The sequence below is a fragment of the Talpa occidentalis genome, unplaced genomic scaffold, assembly GCF_014898055.3.
Source record: "Talpa occidentalis isolate TD23 unplaced genomic scaffold, MPIMG_talOcc4v2.1 talOcc4.9, whole genome shotgun sequence".
NCBI classification, from domain to species: Eukaryota; Metazoa; Chordata; class Mammalia; order Eulipotyphla; family Talpidae; genus Talpa; species Talpa occidentalis.
The window spans coordinates 116,861,002-116,878,589 of NW_023605305.1; the positions used below are offsets into that span (position 1 = coordinate 116,861,002).

General features: G+C 66.6%; 1 protein-coding gene across 1 annotated transcript; it reads left to right on the forward strand.

Moving 5' to 3' along the window:
* The first annotated feature begins 3,161 nt into the window (after nucleotides 1–3,161).
* ATOX1 (antioxidant 1 copper chaperone) lies at nucleotides 3,162–9,510 on the forward strand. The gene is made up of 4 exons (XM_037500103.2): nucleotides 3,162–3,207; nucleotides 6,430–6,505; nucleotides 7,883–8,041; nucleotides 9,462–9,510. The coding sequence occupies exons 1-3, from the start codon at nucleotides 3,202–3,204 to the stop codon at nucleotides 8,005–8,007; spliced, it is 207 nt and encodes a 68-aa protein (XP_037356000.1). The 5' UTR covers nucleotides 3,162–3,201; the 3' UTR covers nucleotides 8,008–8,041; nucleotides 9,462–9,510.
* The last annotated feature ends 8,078 nt before the right edge of the window (nucleotides 9,511–17,588 follow it).

Below are 17,588 nucleotides of genomic sequence, written 5' to 3' on the forward strand. Positions count from 1 at the left end.
TATCTCAGGGCCTCCCTGGTGCTGCAGGGGTTGAAGACCCAGCACCATCAAGGTATGGCCAGCCACTGCAGCATGAGTTCCATCTCCGGCCAGGGAGCTGACCTACAGGGCACAGCAGGCCTCTCCTGTCTCCCCGCTGCTCCCCTCTGCAGTGTATTTTGGTGAGTCTGCCTGTTCCCCACTCTGTCTCTGGTGAATCGTCTCACCCCCCGCACCTCTGGCCTGTACCTCAGTTCTTCTATGCATAAATAAATCTTTTTTTGTAACATTTATTTTTTAAAAGATTTATTTATTTATACATATTAAGAACTGGGGTACAGATCAGAGGTGTGGGGGATAAGAGGATTCACCAGAAACAGTGGGGAGCAGAACAGGCAGATCTACTGAAATACACTGCTGAGGGGAGCAGCGGGCAAGTCAGGAGAGGTCTGCTGTGCCCTCTGGGTCATCTCCCTGACTGGGGATCAAACTTGTGCTGCAGCGGCTGCAGATAGCTTCATGGGTTGCGTCTTAACCCCTTGCGCCACCAGGGAGGCCCAAGATTTATTTATTTTTATATAAGAACTGGGGTACAGGCCAGAGGCACAGGAGGGTGAGAGGATTCACCAGAGACAGAGCGGGGAACAGAACAGGCAGATGGACTGAAATATACTGCTGAGGGGAGCAGCGGGGAGATAGGTCTGCTGCTCCATGTAGAGAGCTCCCAGGCCGGCCGGATAGAACCTGTGCTGCAGAGGCTGCGGACAGCTTCACAGCACTGGCTCAACCCGCTGCACCACTGCCACCGGGGAGGCCCTAAATAAATAAATTTTTTTAAAAAAAAATGCCAGCAGCAGGCATCCCTGGTGGCGCAGGTGGTTGAGCGTAGCGCTGTACAGCTGTCCACAGCCTCTGCAGCGCGGGTTCCATCCGGCCTGCCGAAAAGATACCCACATGGCGCGGCCGACCTCTCCTGTCTCCCCGCTGCTCCCCTCAGCAGTGTATTTCAGTCCGTCTGCCTGTTCTGTTCCCCGCTCTATCTCTGGTGAATCCTCTCACCCTCCCATGCCTCTGGCCTGTACCCTGGTTCTTGCATGCATGAATAAATAAATCTTTTTTAAAAATGCCAGAAGCGGGCCTCCCTGGTGGCGCAGCGGTTGAGCGCTGGGTTGCGAACCTGCCCGCAGCCTCTGCAGTGCCAGTTCAATGCCCGGCCACTGGAGGAGGGTCTTGCATGGCGCGCAGACCTCTCCTGCCGCCCGCTGCTCCCCTCAGCAGTGTACTTCGGTCCTTCTGCCTGCTCTGCTCCCCGCTCTGGCTCTGGTGAATCCTCTCACCCTCCCGCGCTTCTGACTGTACCCAGTGCTTGTATAAATAAATAAATAAATCTTTAAAATAAATAAATAAAGATTTAAAAAAAAAAAAAAGCTGGTTTTAAAAATGCCAGCAACAATATATAGATGCTCGCTGGTGCCTGGGAAAGTCTAGAAAAGACCTGCCACCTCCTGATGGCAGTCACCATTGCGGGGAGGGCGGTGACATGGCTTGAAGGAGGCTTCCGCTTTGCCGGCCATGTCTGGCAATCCTTTCCATTCCTAAACTGTCCATAGGTAAGTGACTCACAGCCTGACCTGTCAGAAGTTCAGGGTGGCTGCTGCGGCCCCTCCTTTGCATGGGACCAAGTCAAGTCCCAGTTCTCTCAGGGCTCACGCACCCCTCCAATAAACAGCTTGATCTCACAAGGAAAAAGCTGAGGTCCCGAGAGGTGGATTGTCCAGGACGGCCAGCGCGGCACACGGTTGGCGGGGATCATTCCGTCTGACAGGTCTTACTCTCTGAAGCCTGCAGTGGCTGGGTCTGGCGGGCAGCGGTGCCAAGGGCCACTGGGAACTCTGGGGACAGGAGGCCCAGAGGCCCAGCCTTGTCGAAAGAGTCCCTGGAGCGTGAGCATCGTTTTCTGACATTGCTGTTTCTCCCCCTTGGGGTACCTGCTTCTCTGCCCCCTAGAAGACGAGAGCAGGCGCCCTGCTCTGGCCCAGACGTGAGCAGAAGCGATGATCACCTCCAAGGGAGAGAGGCAGCTGGAGCCTGGTTATGTGCTGAGGTCTCCCCTCCCCACAGGTGGGGTGGATAGCTCAGCGGATTGGGGAGGGGCTGTGGAGCAACAAGGGTGATTCAGTGAGGGCAGCATCCTGGGGAACCCTGAGAACGAGGGAAGACGGAGCCGGGAGAAGAGGAAAGGCTCGGGTTTTGGACCCACATACGTGCAGACACACCCCCGTCTGCTTGGAGAAAAGCAGCCCAAGCTCTGAGTGGCGTGGCCAGCTCGGGCCCACAGCAAGGGCTCCGGGAGCCAGGCAGCCCCCCGCGTCCAGGAGAAGTGGGTCTCCCGCCACCCCCATTATGCAAGAGACACTCGCTGCACTGCTCTGCCGCTTGCTGTGCCCCCCTGCGCGCCGGCCACGCCCCTCCCGGGATGAATCTTGCTAGTGCAGCAGTGGGGTGAGCGCTTTGCTCACACCACAGCTCCTAGCTGGAAAGCCAGGGGATTTCGGGGTGCTAGGGGTGACGGGGGCCTCTTGTTATGTGACTGAGGTGACTTTGGGGGGAGCACCTGGGCCCAGGGCTGGTGGTGGGGACCCAACTTTGACTAGGGGTTCCCCACCCGCAGCCCCCAGGCTCTGCCCGGTCCAGCTCCTGCATCCTGGCGCCCAGCAGCCCAGGCCCGGCGCCCCCGCGGGCGCTAAACCTCAGCCGAGAGACCCAGCCCGTGCCCGGGGGAGCGAGGGGCCCTTGCACCCCAGTCCCTGAGGAGGGTCTGAGATAGAGCCACGGCCTTGCAGGGGCCAGGCCGCCCCGCGCCCCGCGAGACGCGCCCCAGGCGCAAGGGGACCGAGGCCGCGGAGGGGCGGGGCGGGCGGGGCGGGGCCAGGAGGGGCGGGGCCCCAAGCCTGGAGGGGCGGGGCCGGGGCGGGGCCCGACAGCCCGGAGGGGCCGAGGCCCAATCGCCGGCGGCGGGGCGGGGGCGGGGCGGGGCGGGGGCGGGGCCCGGCAGCCCGGAGGGCCGGAGCCCAATCGCCGGCGGCGGGGCGGGGCGGGGGCGGGACCCGGCAGCCCGGAGGGCCCGGGGCCCAATCGCCGCCGGCGGGGCGGGGCCGGCCGGCCAGACCTGCGCGCGCACCCCCGGAAGCGCCGCGCCCGCGCAGAGCCGCCGCCGCCGTCATGCCGGTAAGTGGCCGCGCGGCGCCCGGGCCGCCCCCGCTGGCCGGCGCGGAAGGCCGGGCCGGGCTCGCCTGGGCGCCGGCTGGGAGCCGGGAGCCGCGGGCCGGGGCCGGGCGGGCCGGCGGGCGCGCGATGCAGGGGCCGGCGGCGGCCGCAGCGGCGGGAGGGAGACCCCCGGAGCCCCAGCCGCAGCGCCTGGCCTGGGCGGGCGGGGCCCCTTGTGGTCAGGCCCAGCCGCTGGCCGGGGGCGGCGGGCGCGGGCGCGATCCGGCGCCGCGGCCTCCCGGAGGCGGTGAGGGAGCTGCCGGCCAGGCGTCCACCCCGCCCCGGGCGCGGCCCTGCTCGGCGCCTGTGCCGCAGCCCAGCTTTGGGGCGCCGCAGGGAGCCGGAGGCCCCCTGGGTGAGCCGCAGGCATCTCAGGTGTCCTTGCCCTGGCGCCTGGCCAGGCGCCGTGGGGCAAATCCTGGGGCTGCACAGAGACCCGCCCCGCGCTGGGGCAGTGCCGGGAGGCGGGTCGCCTGCGCTTGGGGAGGGAGGCCGCGTCCCTGAGGGGTGGCCCCTGCAGCGCTGGCCGAGCAGGGAGGCGGCGTGGGGGCCTCTGCTCTGCGCTCACTTCTGAGGATTTTGACCAAAAAAGCCCCTCCAGAGCAGGTCATGGGGAGGAAGAGGGGGCCCGGCAGTGTCATGAGGTGGGCAGCTGAGCCAAGGGGCACGAGTCCAGGCTGCTGTCAAAACTGGGGGACGGACATGTGCCCCATGAGGGTCACCGCGAACACTTGGGGCCTCAGAACCTCAAAAACCTGTACTCGCTGGCCAGCGGGGCCCCTTCAGGCAGGTAGCTTGACCTCTCTGTGCCTTGATTTCCTCATCTGCCACATGGCCTCGCAGGACTGTTGTCAGCATGGACAGGGAAACTCCAGGTAAGATATGTTGCAACCACCACAGACATACCTGGTCCCCAAGAAATGGCAGCTCCCGGCCTGAGAACCCCAGCAGGAATTGCACAACTCAGCAGATCTGTTTGTCAACTTTGAGGGAGACGTTTTAGGACAACAGGGACCCTGAGGGGTCGGCCGGGCTGCATTTCGGGGGCTCTCTGACCCACCCCGGACCCTGGGCCTACCGTGTTAGGTAGTCGTCTCTTGCTCCTGAGTCACTACTCCAAAGGTAGTGGCTTAGAAGTTGCTTTTGCAACTCAGAGGTGGAGAAGCGCACTGGACTGTAACCTTGGCCGCCGGAAGCGGTCCCTGCCTGTCCTTTGTACCTCGGGGTTGAAAGGAGACCGCTGGAAGCTGTGGAGAGCTGTTGACCTCAGCTGCGTGGGCAGCAGAAACATGTGCTCCTTCCCAGGGTGTCCCCCTCAGAGCCCCTGTCCCCTCCAGGCACTGGGGGTGCGGGCAAGATGTCCCCAATTCAGGAAAGCCTGGGTGTGCTTCCCACCTTCAGCAACACTCGCCATGTGGCTGTGGGCCGCCCGTCACCCTGGGGACATCAGCTTCCGCCTGCAGGCAGGCTCCTGGCGGGGTCCGCAGAGCGAGCACGGGTGTCCCGTGTCTGCTGCAGAGCAGCAGCTCAAACCCACATGGGCAGGAAGAGCCTGGGTGTCCGTCCAACGAGGCGCTGGCTCCGGGATGGGCGGGGGCTCCGCAGCCGCATTTCGGGCCAGCCTCCAGGAGCTGCCGGCACCTGTCCAAGGACCCCACATCCGAGCCTGGATTTTGGAATAACCACTACATGTGTTTATGCCCAGAGGTGTGGGTGGGGAATAGTCACGAGATGCTGGATGCCCAGAGGTATTTGCCTGGGAGGGGAGAAACAGCAGCCACCTAGGCATCCTGCCAGAGCAGCCCCGCCCACAGCTGCCAGTGGGACCCAGGTGCTCTGCGGGCCTCGGCCCCCTGCCCACCAGAGGCATTTTTGAGACTCGGAAAGAGAAGCCATGCAGATCGCTGTTGCTCAGGCGTGGCCAGCCTTCCCTGTGGGTTAAAGTGAGACCCCAGAGCCCCAGAGCTAGCCGAGGCAGGTGCCTGCGGGGCTGCCAGTCCCTGGGCTCCCTGGCAATCCCCAGTGGAGCCCCGAGAACAGCACTAGCTGGCACCCTTTCCGCTGTAGATAGGGCCTGAGAGTCAGGAATCGGGGAGCAGCTGGGCTGGGGGGCCATCGGGTGGGAGGGTCTGCGGGGCCGGAAGCAGCCAGCTTCCCCAGAGTGAGCGCCCCAGTGGGGAGCACGGAGAGCGGCCCCTGGCTTGGAGGAGCTCACCCAGCAGTCACAGAACACCTTCCGCCTCTCCCGGACGGAGCCCCTGGGCAGTGTAGGACAGCCCCAGGGACGCGTCTAGCCCCTTGCCCTCCTGGAGAGCCTCACTCGGCCCCCCCTTGCAGACAGAACAGGGGCACAGGAGAGTCGAGGAACCTGTTTGCCATCACACAGCTAGCTAGCAGCGCCGGAGCCGGGTTCTAGAGCCGGGTCCTTTGGTCAGATTCTGAAATAAAGTATTGATATGAGTGACTTTTGTCTGAAAGCAGGAGGCAGGCCCCAGAGGCCCTCCTCGGCCAGTCTCAGTCACTGACACGCTCGGCACAGTGCAGGAGGCACTTCATCTGTGCCAGGCACTGTCCCGGGCACCAGGACATGTGGGAAGTGAGCAGATCCCAGCCTCGGGAGCCCACCGTGGTGGGTGGACACCCCAGGTGGAGCGCCTGGGAGCCGGGGGCTCCTGTGGGCTGCCAGCACACCCTTGGCCTTAGCAGGACGGGGGTGCAGCTCGTGAGTGCGGACCTGGCTGGGGCGGGGCTTGTAGCAGGAGCTGCCAGCCACTACCCTATGCCCAGCCAGGCATGCTGATGGACTGCGGCTTCCGCAAGCTCCAGGGGACGCTAGCGCAGGAGTGACCAGACCAGACTGCTTCGAGGGTGGACCCCTGTGGTCCCGAGGCTGCCCCACTGTGCAGGCATTGGGGTTTGAAGGTGAGACTAGAAACCGATATTTTCAGCTAGCTCCTGGGGGACACCTCATACTGGGGGCCCAGCACCCGGGTTTATGGGGCCATCTCGGTGACTACAGCTGCCTGAGTACACTTGGCCTCTTCTCCCTGCCGCACAGCTCAGGAGAGCGGGACTGAGCCCCAGTTGAGCCGCCTGCCCTGGCGCCAGCCTCCGTCTCGGCTGCGGGCTGGCCGGCTGGGGTCCCGGCAGGGAGGTGGCTCATGGTCCCTCTGTTTATTTCAGAAGCACGAGTTCTCTGTGGACATGACCTGCGAAGGCTGCTCCAATGCGGTCACTCGGGTCCTCAACAAGCTGGGAGGTGAGCGAGCGCGGCGCCCAGGGCTGGGGCGGGAGAGTGGACACACGCGTCCCCTGTCCCGAGGCCGGGGTGCAGCAAAACCAGGCGCTCTGCTCTGGCCCTGCGGGCCCCGTCAGGCCTCCCACCCTCCTCTGTCTCCCCGTGGAGCAGGAGGGCTGCGGTTCAGAGACGTGGAGAGACGCAGCTAGATCACACTGTGGCTATGGCAGGGCCAGGATGCAGCCACAGCGCTAGTTAACACGGTCCCCTCTGGGCAATGACCTTTACTTGACAACGTGAGTGTCATTTACTATTGGGATTTGGAGAACCGTGACGTTTAAAACAACACATGCAGGCAGTGGCCCGCGGACCGCCTGAGCCTCTCCTCTTACACGGCCTGAAGCCACGGTTGCCATCCAGCCCCTCAGCTCTCAGCCGGGGCAGGCCAGGCCCAGGCCACCCAGCTGAGACGGTCCTGCTGGGCTGGGCTGCCAGTCCGACCAGTTCTTACTCAACCCCAGCTGATCGGAGAGCACCTGTCCGAGGGCCTTCTGAGTGCAATCATCCAGGGAGCAGTCAGCGACCCGAGTCCCTGCCAGTTCCGTGAGCCCCCAGGGCTTGACCCACTCCTGAACCAAAGACGGAGTCCACGAGGCGCAAACCCTGAGGCCAGAGCAAGTGCTTGCTCAGGCCCTTCACTGGTGCCTGGGGCCTGCATGGAGCTTGGGCTGGGGTCTCCCCACGGGCCTGGCCTCTGGAGAAGGCTCGGCGGGCTTCTCAGGTCGCGGGACATCCTTGAACTAGAGAGATGGCACAGGCTGCCAGCCCTAGCCCTGCCAGGGACAGGTGGGGAGGCGGAGGCCGAGGACACGAGGCCCATGCGCAGTCTGTGTCGACATCTAGCATGTGCCCCTTGTGAGTCGGTCGGTGGTCAGAAGCCCCTCTCAGCCTCACAAGGTCAAGGGTACTTGTTAAGCTGGAGGCGCCCAGGTGCAGCGGCTGGGCCCGCACACGCCTCAGGTCCAGGAGGGGCCGGGCTGTGTGTGCAGAAAGGGAACGCAGCCAGAGCCGCTGTTGCGGTGCTGCACACCTGTGGGGAGACAGAGGGAAGCCTGGGTCCGGAGCGCACAGGAGCTGGGGCTGACATGCTCCGTACCCAGAAATGTTTGCTTTTGGAAAATACACATTCCTTTGGCGACCAGAAACACGGAAAGGGGCCCCGGTCTAGAGCCGGGATCTGCGGACGCCAGCGGCCTGGAGCCACAGCCTGCCTGGCGCAGAGGACGGGCCAGCGGCTGCAGGAAGGGGCCCCAAGGGTGTGCACTGGGGCGTGGGGCCAGGCACCCTGTTGCTGGGGCCGGGGGTCTGCTCCCCACCTGCCCCTTTCTCTTCTCCCAGGGGTGCAGTTTGACATCGACCTGGCTAACAAGAAGGTGAGCATCGACTCCGAGCACAGCGTCGACACGCTGCTGCAGACCCTGGGCAAGACCGGGAAGGAGGTGGCCTACATCGGGCCCAAGTAGTGCGGGCCTGGGCAGGATGGACCAAAGCGGGCAGGTGGGTGAGGCTGCGCTCCCCCCGGGACCTTCCGCCCCCAAGGGAACCACAGGCCCCGGTCCTCGCTGCTGTGCTGGGCACTGTCGCACCGGGCCCCTGTGGCTCGGGGCTCCTTCCTGGCCGGCAGGCCCCCTCGGGAGCTGGGCAGTGTGCTGCTGGCCGGGGCCTCCTGCTCCTGTGATGACGCGGGGCAACTGGCTGCTTCCTGGCACGGTCTCTGCCCCAACAGGGCAGAAGCCTCAGCGCTGGCGACCCCCAGTGTGGCGGGCCTGGCAGGGGCATCAGCCAACCTATCTGGCTTGCACCAGCCCAACCCAGCCGGCTGTCCACGCCCCTCCTCCCCCTGCATCCAGCCCGTCCCCCGTCCCTGCCCACGTGGAGAGTGATGCCGACGGCCGATGTGGTTGGGGTGGGGGGCAACCGGCCCCACACAGGGCGGCGGCTGGGCCATGACCGCTCAGCCGGGCAGCTGACCCCAGGTGCAGCCATGTCCCATGTGTGACATCACAGGGCGCCATGATGCCAAGGCCTCGGTTCCTCCCGGCCCGGCTCCTTCCCAGGATCGATGCTCTGGTGTCTGAGGCTTGGCCCCTCTGGGCCGTGCGGCCAGGCCCCCTGCCTCCCCTTGAGGCCACCCCGGTGGTGACGGGCAGTGAGCCAAGGGACACTGCAGACCTTGCTTGTGGGCGCCAGCACCCGGGGCCCCAGCCACTCGCGCCCGCTTCGTGAGGGGCCCTCATAGGAGCGTGTGACCACAGTGTCTGCCGGGGAAGGGGACACGCTCCCCGAGCGCCCTCCTGGGGACCCCTGGCCCGGCCCGTGAGTTCTGCGTAACCTGGTGCCTGGGTCCTGATTCCTGCCGCTGCCTGTGGGTTTTGTTTTTTTTTTAAAGATTTATTTATCTATTTATACAAGCACTGGGTACAGTCAGAAGCGCGGGAGGGTGAGAGAATCCACCAGAGCCAGAGCGGGGAGCAGCGCAGGCAGAAGGACCGAAGGACACTGCTGGGGGGAGCAGCGGCGGCAGGAGAGGTCTGCGCGCCATGTGGGACCCTCTGCCGGTGGCCGGGGAGCAGCCGGGGATCGAACCGGCGCCGCAGAGGCCGCGGGCAGCTTCGCAACCCAGCGCTCAACCGCTGCGCCCCGGGGTGGGGGCGGTTTGGGGGGGCCCTGCCTGCGGGGCTTTCACAGTCGGGTGGGTCGGAGGGTGCACAGCTCCGCGGCCGCCCCGCGGGCCCTCCGCACCCCGGGTGGAGCAGTGCCCCCCTCCTGCGCGCACTGCGGGCTCTGGCGGGTCAGGCCGCGCGCAGCCGCCGCCCCCCAGGCCGGCCCGGCCCGGCCCGCGCTGACCCGGCGCCCGCCCGCCGGAGCCGCCTCCGCCGGCAGGGGGCGCCCGCGCTCACCCCGCCTTCTCTTCCAGGCCCGGAGCCGCTGCGCGCAGGCCGACGGCGCCCCGCGGGGGAGTTCCGGCCCCCCACCCCCACCCCCCCCCCCCCCGCAACAATAAAGCCCGGCTGCGATGTCACCCTGCTGGCCACCCCTGCGTCCTGCGCCGCCCTGTGCGGGCGGGCTCCGCGCTCCCGGCCGGGGAGCCCCGGCCCCCCGCGCCGCCGCCCGGACAGCGAGCCGGCTCCGGGGTCCGTGGGCGGGGTGGGGGCGCTGAGGGCAGAGGTGGCCAGAAGCACCGCCGCCCCGCGGCCGAGGCTGGGCGGCCGGCCGTGCCCCCTGCGGCCCGCGGGCCCAGCGCCGGGACCTCCTTCCTGCCGTGGGGCCCGCCCAGCGGCCCCCCCTCTCCGGCGCGGGGCCTCTCTGGTGAGCCCCGAGGGCTGCTGCAGCCGGGGTGGGGCCTGCGGGGCTCCGCGGCCTCCCGGGACCACTGGCCTTCCTGCGGGCCCCGCCCCTCCGGGCCGGAGCTCCAGGCCAAGGGGTGGGGGGCAGCACAGCCCCACCGCCGCCCCTGTCCCCAGGGCCTGTGGCGCGGTCCCCACCCCGCCGCTGCCCACGGCGCAAACCCCCTCCGGTGCCCTGGTCTCGCCAGCCCCCTCCACAGCCTGGCGATTCCCTCCTCTGGCCTCCTGCAGCTCCCGGGGCCCAGAGCCGGGCCCAGCTCCGTCCACGAGTCTGCTGCCCGGGCAGGCCAGGCACACGGCACAGGCACCAAAGGGACCTTTGGTGCCAGTCGTGGTGACGTGTGGGGTGTGATCGAGTGCAGGCCCCGGCACCCACCCCCGCCATCCCTGCTGTGCGCTCACAGCCACGCCCGGGCGTCTCCACGTGAAGCCCCCACGGTGACCAGTGCCTCAACTGTCCCGCACCAGCAGGACACCCCCAGGGAAGCCGCCGGGCCCCCAGTGCTCCTGCCCGAGGTGAGGGGCCCCCCACGCAGCCTGCTGACGTTTAGTTTGGGTTGATCTCATTCAGGAGCCGCACACACTTTTAGCACGAGTGTTTGCACACGCACACGCAGAGGCCCATGACGCCCCGCAGGCAGGACGGGGCCTTAGTTACCGCGTGAAAAGCCGCCTCTGTGTGGGACCCTCCGCCCCTCACCACTACCCGGTGCTGACCGGGCTGCCGTCCAGGCCTCCAGAGATTTGCAGCCACAGGTGTGCCCGCTCTCGCTGCCTCCCCACGCAGCACCAGGCTCACGCATCTTGGGGTCCCCTGCCCCGAGCTCCAGGGATGGCCACACGCAGCGGGGCTTGGCCATCTTCAACAGACACTGGAGTTGTCTCTAGTTTTTGAACTGACCCTGGGGCTGGTGAGCTCCCCAAGGACCCCACAGTGCCCAGCGAGGGTCTGGGGGGGCCAGGCCCTTCAACTGACACCCCAAAACCCAGGCCAGTCAGTGCAGCCAGCTCGGGGTGACACCTGGCACAGCCCCCCTCACCTGATAACTATGGGCCTTGGGCACTCAGTGCCCCATCTGTGACACAGGGGTGGCCCCAGAACCTCGTGGCTGTCGTGGGAGTGCCCGGGCCGCCTTCCAGGGCCTCCTGTCCGAACCGCATGGCCCTGGGCGCGGGCAGGGAGCGGCCTCGGGGCTACTCCAGAAATCTCTGCTGGTCTTTAAAAAGCCCAAGTCTGTCATTTCTTGGGAGTGTCCGTCAGCGCTGCTATTGGCGTCCCCAGCTCAGAGGGGCTGTGGCCACTTGGTATGAGCCACCCCCAAGAGGGGGGCAGCCTGTGTGTCACAGGATGGGTCAGTACCTTGAAATAAGCACAGAGCCTCTGGAAGTAGGGGCGCCAACCCCACTGTCTGCTCACCTCAGACCCCAGGCAGCCAGACATCAGCCCTGCAGGCCAGCGGTGCTGACCTGGGCGCCCCCGAGCTGCCCAGGCCCCTGTGTCCTCCTCTGGAGGGGGAGCTGGAGCGTCAGGGCCCCTTCCTGGTGCGAGGGGGTGCCACTCACGGAAGGCACCCGTGGCAGGCCCGGAGCCAGCGCCCTCCACGAGCACCGGCCTGGCACCCCGTCCCACCCAGGGCCCTGTGCCAGAGTCCGGAGCTTTGTCTTGCTTGGGAGCACCAGCCCGGCTGTCAGCAGGATGTGCTTCACTGCCCCCTTCTGAGCAGGCCACACCCAGCCTGCCCTCTGCGGTCACCGCCCCTCCACGGAGCAGCTGTTGGGGGCAGCTCCCTCCCTCTGGGTCCAAACAGAAGCCACTGCAGTTCCCGTGTCCCCAGTAATTAGAGGCCTGCACGGGCAGGGCAGAGGGGGAGGCCGGACAGGGCGCAGGGCCTGGCGTCCAGTGCGCAGCCCGCAGGGCGGCCCTCCCACCCGCGCCCAGACCCGGTGCCTGGCTGTGTCTCTGCTCAGCCAGTGCCTCCAGAGAGCTGGTGCCTGGAGGGTTCCAGAACGTTCCAACTGCACTGGCCTGTAGAGAAAGCCCTGTGCACGCAGCTGCTGTGGTCATTGCTGGAAGTGCCCTGCAGAAGACGGTGCGGGACAGGCGTGAACACCTGCGGTGACCTTATTTACTGATCCCCCCCCCCCCCCCCCCCCCCCCCCCCCCCCCCCCGTGACAGGAAGATCCTCGCACTCTGGGGGGTGAGGACGTGGACCCCACCCACGGCGGCCCGGAGCTGGACCGGGCTCAGTTCTGGCTCCTGCGACTCGGCCATCTGCACCCCGTCCCTCCAGGGAGGAGGCGCTGGCACTGACCCCCGGGCTTCGGGGCGGCCCCTGGGCCGAGCGGCAGCGGCGCCCGGGCTGAGCCGAGGGGTCTGGGCAGCCGGACGCGCCCCGAGAAGGCGACCTGGTGCCGCAGGAGGATGGTGGGCGCTCGCGGCTCGGTCAGCGGGGGAAAGCGAGGCCCCCCCACCCCCCCCGCGTCTGCCAGGACCGCACCCCCCTTTGTGAAAATGCAGCAGCTGTGCGGGCGCCTGAGCGCGATTTCACCCCCGGCGCTGGCAATACCGCCCCGAGAAGCGGAGGCGGCTCCCCAGGGCCCCCCAGGACCCCGCTGGCTCCAGCTGCTCTCAGGGGCGCGGTTTGGACTCCCCCGCCCAGGAGAGCCCCGCGCTTCCTCCCAGCAGCTCCGCAGCGGGACCCCGCCCCGCCGCAGGGGGACGAGGCCGAGCCCGAGATGGCGCCGCTCAGCCCGGCCTGGCCCCGCCCCGCGCGCGCCCCGACCCCGACGTGCCGCCCCTCGCCCCCCGACGTGGCCGCGCCCCTCATGCTCGCCCCGGGATACCGACGTGGCCGCCCCCCACCGCACGCCCCGGACCCCGACGTGCCCCCCCAACTCGCCCCGACCCCGACATGGCCCCTCCCTGCACGCGCCCTGGACCCCGACGTGGCCCCCACACGCCCCCGTCCCCCCCAGGAGCGCCCCAGGAGCGCCGAGCTGGGTGGAAGCCCAGTCCCGGCTCTGGGAGCGCAGGCCCGGCCAGAGGCCGCTGCCCGTGGGTGGAGCCCGGGGCGCCAGCCGGCGGGGCGGGGCGGGGGACGGGGTGACGCCTCGGGCCGCTGGTGCCCGGGCGGCAGGTGGGCACGCGACGGCGGGCGCGAGCTGGGGGGCGCCTCACGTGCACCTCGGGGGGCTCCCGACCCCCGCCCCGCGGGTGCCCCTCAGTGAGGACAGAGGGGCCGGGGCTGGTCTGAGGCCGAGGCCCCGCGCCCTGGACGCGCGGGCTGCGCCGGCACCGGCCCCTCGGCGCGGGGAGGGGCGCCAACCTCGGGGGAGCCCCCTCTGCCCCCAACGTCCTGACCGCGCATCCCCGGCGCCCATGCCGGCCCCAGGGCTCCCGGCGCAGGGAGCTGCCCCCACATTCGGGCAACCCCCCCCCCCAGTCCCTGGCGGCCGTCTGTGGCCTCCGCTGGGCTGGACTCGCGGCGTAAATGCCCGTCTGTCTGCTCCACAAACGGGCCCATTCTGTGCGATAATTTGTTTTGAAAACAAGGTTTTCCTGCTAAAAACAAAACTCAGAAAACCCGGGATTAAAGGCTCTTTCATCTTCTCTGAGGCTTTTTCTCCAGGTGACCGGCGGGGCCGAGGCGCGCAGACAGGGGTGTCCGCCAGGCCTGGGACGGGGCCAGGCAGCCGAGGCGCCGCGGCCTGAGCGCGGCCGGCGCGGGGCTGTTTACCGGCCGCGGGCGAGGGCGGCAGCTGGCCCGGGCGCTGGCCGAGGCCTGTTCCAGGAGGAGCGGGCGGCCGGGCCCAGGAGCCGGTGCCAGGCCGGGCCGCCAGCCCCGGGCCCCCACACCGGACGGGTTGAGTCAGTTCCAGAGCCCCCCCGGGGTGCCGGCCAGCGGATTTTTACAGTTTGGGATAATTCAGTACTTTTCCAGCAAGACGGCGCAGGGGCCAGCGCGGCCATTTTCCAGCCGGGGGCGCTGGGCGGCGAGGGCCCCCGGGCTGTCCCGCGCTGGGCACCGTCAGTGCATCAAGCTCAGGACAGGGGGACGCGGGCTGAGTCAAGCCCCAGGCCCTCCGTGGACGCCCAGGCCTTCGGTGCCCGGGGCTGTGCTGAGGACTCCAGGCAGGCGGGTGGACAGGAGGCCAGCCCCGTGCACTCCCCGCGCTGAGTCCTGGGGCAGAGCTGCGCCGGTCAGCGGGGTCCACCCCGGGGCCCCAGGGAGGCCGCGTCTCGCCCCCCTCGGTTCCTCACGTTCGCCCTCTGCCAGAGCCAGTCTTCAGCGCCGTCCCCACAACAGTGAGGACAAAACTCAGGGGGGGAGGAGGGGACGGGGGGCTTCACACAGGCTGGAGGGGGCAGGCGCAGGTGCCCGGGGTGAACTATGAGGCGTCAGCCCCGGAGCGCAAAGGGGGCGGAGAGGTGGCTGGTAAAGCCGTTCTCGGGATATCCCTTAGTGCAGAGCTCTGACTCGGGAGCTATTCAGTGTTCTGTCAGCAGGTGCCTGAGGGGGGCCCCGGGACCCCCAACTTTGCACACTCTGGAAACCCCTGTCTGTGCACACCAAGGCAGAGCGAGCTCTCGGGGTGAAGAACCTGAGCAGCATGTGCGCAGTGAGCGCCGACCCCGGCGTCAACTAGCTGCAGGCAGCCCCCGCCCCGTCACCCCGCCCCAAGAACAAAGCTAGAACTCAGGAAGCTACGTGCTCAGAGGTCACCCACTTAACCACAGGGACACACACAGACGCCCCAGGTGTGGGAGAGGCCACACCCCCTGCTCTCCGGCTCAGAGGGGCTGGAAGCCCCTTCCTCTGGCTCTGGGGAGACCTCGCCACACAGGCCCCAGCGATGAGCAGCGCCTCTGGTCCTTTCCCCGCCCAGGAAATCGAGCTCCCCACTCCCCAGTCAGGCATTTTCCAAGTTTCCTGCATTTACTCGGCAGCTGGCACCCTATAATGCTCTACACCCAGGACATCCCTCGGCGGCTGTGGGGAGGCCTTGGGGGTGAAGATCACAGCACACGAGAAACCTGACCAAAGACAGACACTTGCTGTGCACACGTCCCGGCGCTCCCGCTGGAGGGACCGGGCTTCCGGCCATCCCTTGCTCCGCTGCACGCACATGGAGGTTTAAGCCTCAAGCCCCAAAATGGCTGCCCAACCCCACCCATCCCAGCAGCATCCGGTCCAGGCCGGTCCCAGGAATCGCTCGTGGACTGCGGAGATGGGGGATGCTCCATCCATGTTGTCACATGGTGCAGGGGGTTCCGAGTTCCCATTCCTGAGAAAGAGATGTCAACTATCCGGGGTCAACTGTGTTGATCAAGAAAAAAACGAACAGGCTAAAACGAAACAATGTTGATTTGGTGGTGGGGGGGTGTCCCAGATGTGCAAATTGGGGAGCACCAAGTAACAGCCCATCGTGCCCCACTGTGTCTGTTTAAAGCAGAACGGATGGGGACAGGGCAGAGGTGCAGAGACTATGGTTGCCTGCAGGCGACGCTTCGGGCACCCATCGCGCGCAGTGAGAGGCGCCGTGTTTAGCCAGAGGGCGGGGGAAGCGCACCCGGTTCTCGGCGACGGCTGTGTCCGGGGGGAGCCGGGTCTTGCCAGCCAGCAGAGAGCTTCTTGAAGTTAAAGTGTCCTAAGATGGCGCCTCGGGCCCCGGGTGGAGTCTGCTCACGCAGCCCTGGGGTTAAGCAGAACTCGGAATGAAATCTCTTTATTCTTTGTCTAATTGCAAAGTGTCCTGTTTCAAAGTGAGCTGCTCAAAACCATGATCGTTTAGAATGTAACACGTAAGTTAGTATCTTCTCAATACCATGTAATAAAAAATTAGTGATTTGGTGAACAGGCTGCCGAGACTGACTCAAGCCTGCGATCGTGATCCAAGCCCCTTTGCCAGCTTCAGGTTCCTGAGGCCACGCTTCCCAACACAACAGCGCTGCTTGCAAGGGCTGCGTGCCCTCCTGTGTTCCCGCAGCACTGTCGCAGCAGCCACGTTATGGAAACGGCCCAGGGACCCAGCCACACACGAGCACCCTGAGACGGCGCGGCATCCATCCACCGTGGAGTACCACCCCGCCACCTACAAGGTGATTTAAAAAGATGAACTCCCACCGTTGTGACAACATGGATGGAGCTGGAGGGGCTGACGCTAAGTGGGGGAACTAAGTTTGGCTGCACGGAATGGAAAGCCCAGAAACAATAGTGCCCTAAACCAGGTAGAAATGATTTCTGGCTCATGAAATTCTAGGGATGACACGGCAGCTCATCGGTCACCAGGCACCAGGCTCTTCCTTTCTGCTCCATCATTTTCTCCAGTAGCTTCCACCCTGAAGGTCACTTTGTGGCCCAGTCAGGCTGCCGGTGCTCCGGCCATCATGTCTGAACTCCAGGCAGCAGGAAGAAGGAAGCAGAGGGGGCAAAAGAGATGGGCTTGCGGGTGTGAGGTCAAGGTGTTGCTGAAAACAACAGCATTGCCCTTTGGAGTCCCTTTTCCTTGGCAGAGCTGCCCCAAGGGTATTGTGGCCTTGACCACATTTGGGGAGCTAAGTGGGGCCCTTATCTATAAAAACAATTTGAGGTTTAAGAGGGATGAGTGCACTTCCCAGCCAAGGAGTTCCGGAAGCTCTGTAGGGCCCAGGAGGTAAAAATGGCCGGGGGGCAGGGACGGGCTCCCCTGGCTGAAACAGGACTAGGGGAGAAGCAAGCGGGTGAGGAGTCCGGGAGGAGGTACCGATCCTGACCTTGTTCCCATGAGCCCTGTGTCCTGACCAGGGCTCTCCTCTGGGGCCCAGCCCTCCGCCAGAGCCGGTGTGGGTTGGGTGCTCTGAGCCGGGGCTGACCCAGCAGCTTCTGTCCCGAGAAGCCCCAAAGCCAGGGGCTGGGAGGGGGAGGGGGGAGGGTTTCAGACAGCACCGGCCTCTGAGCGGCTCCTGCAGGCCTGGGCACGGGCTCAGGCAGGGGCAGGGCCCACCTCACTGCCTCCCGCACAGACCTGAGGCTGCCCCTGGGGGACCCCAGCGGCCGGAGCCACACGGGGGTGACCCAGAGGCCGCACTGCCCGCTGCCCCGGGCTGAACGCTGCCCCAGACGGTGTCCCGGGCCTCTCTGTGATTCTCTTCGCTGAGAACACGAGCGACCCGGCTCTCGGTCACGGGCAATTCTGGACGAGGGGCACTGCCCTCCCGGGGCTGCTGCCGTGGGGCCGGGACCTGCTGAGACGCGGGCGCTCCGTGTCTCTGCCCCTCGTCCTCTCATCACCTTTCCCCGGGGGCCCCACGCAGGACCACAGCCAGGTCGGGGCTGAGCCCAGGCCCCGCCCGCCCGTCTGTGCTTCTCTCCAGGCCGGGAGGAGCCAGAGACGGGAGGACGTGGCAGGGGGGGGGCCAGGGCAGGCGGGGCTGCTCCAGCTGGCGGAGGTGACTTCACACCGCAGGAATGTCTGCCCCGGGGGCCAGCGCGTTGGGGGGGAGGGGCTATTCGGGGTCTCGGGAAGGGCCCTTGTCCTCTCCCCTGCGGCGCGTGGATGGGCAGGGCAGTCTGCGCAGACGACCGGGCTGGGGGTGATGCGGCTCCGCCAGGAGGGGGGCAGTGTCAGGCTCTGAATCCAGAGCCTGGAGGCCCCTGGAGAAATGAGTGATTTTCGGGTTTTATTAGCACCAGCGCCTGCCTGTTCACACACCTGC

Excerpts from the sequence above, each read along its gene's own strand:
- ATOX1 (XM_037500103.2), top strand. Across the intron at positions 6,506-7,882 it reads GGTCCTCAACAAGCTGGGAG|GGGTGCAGTTTGACATCGAC; the intron begins GTGAGCGAGCGC and ends CTCTTCTCCCAG.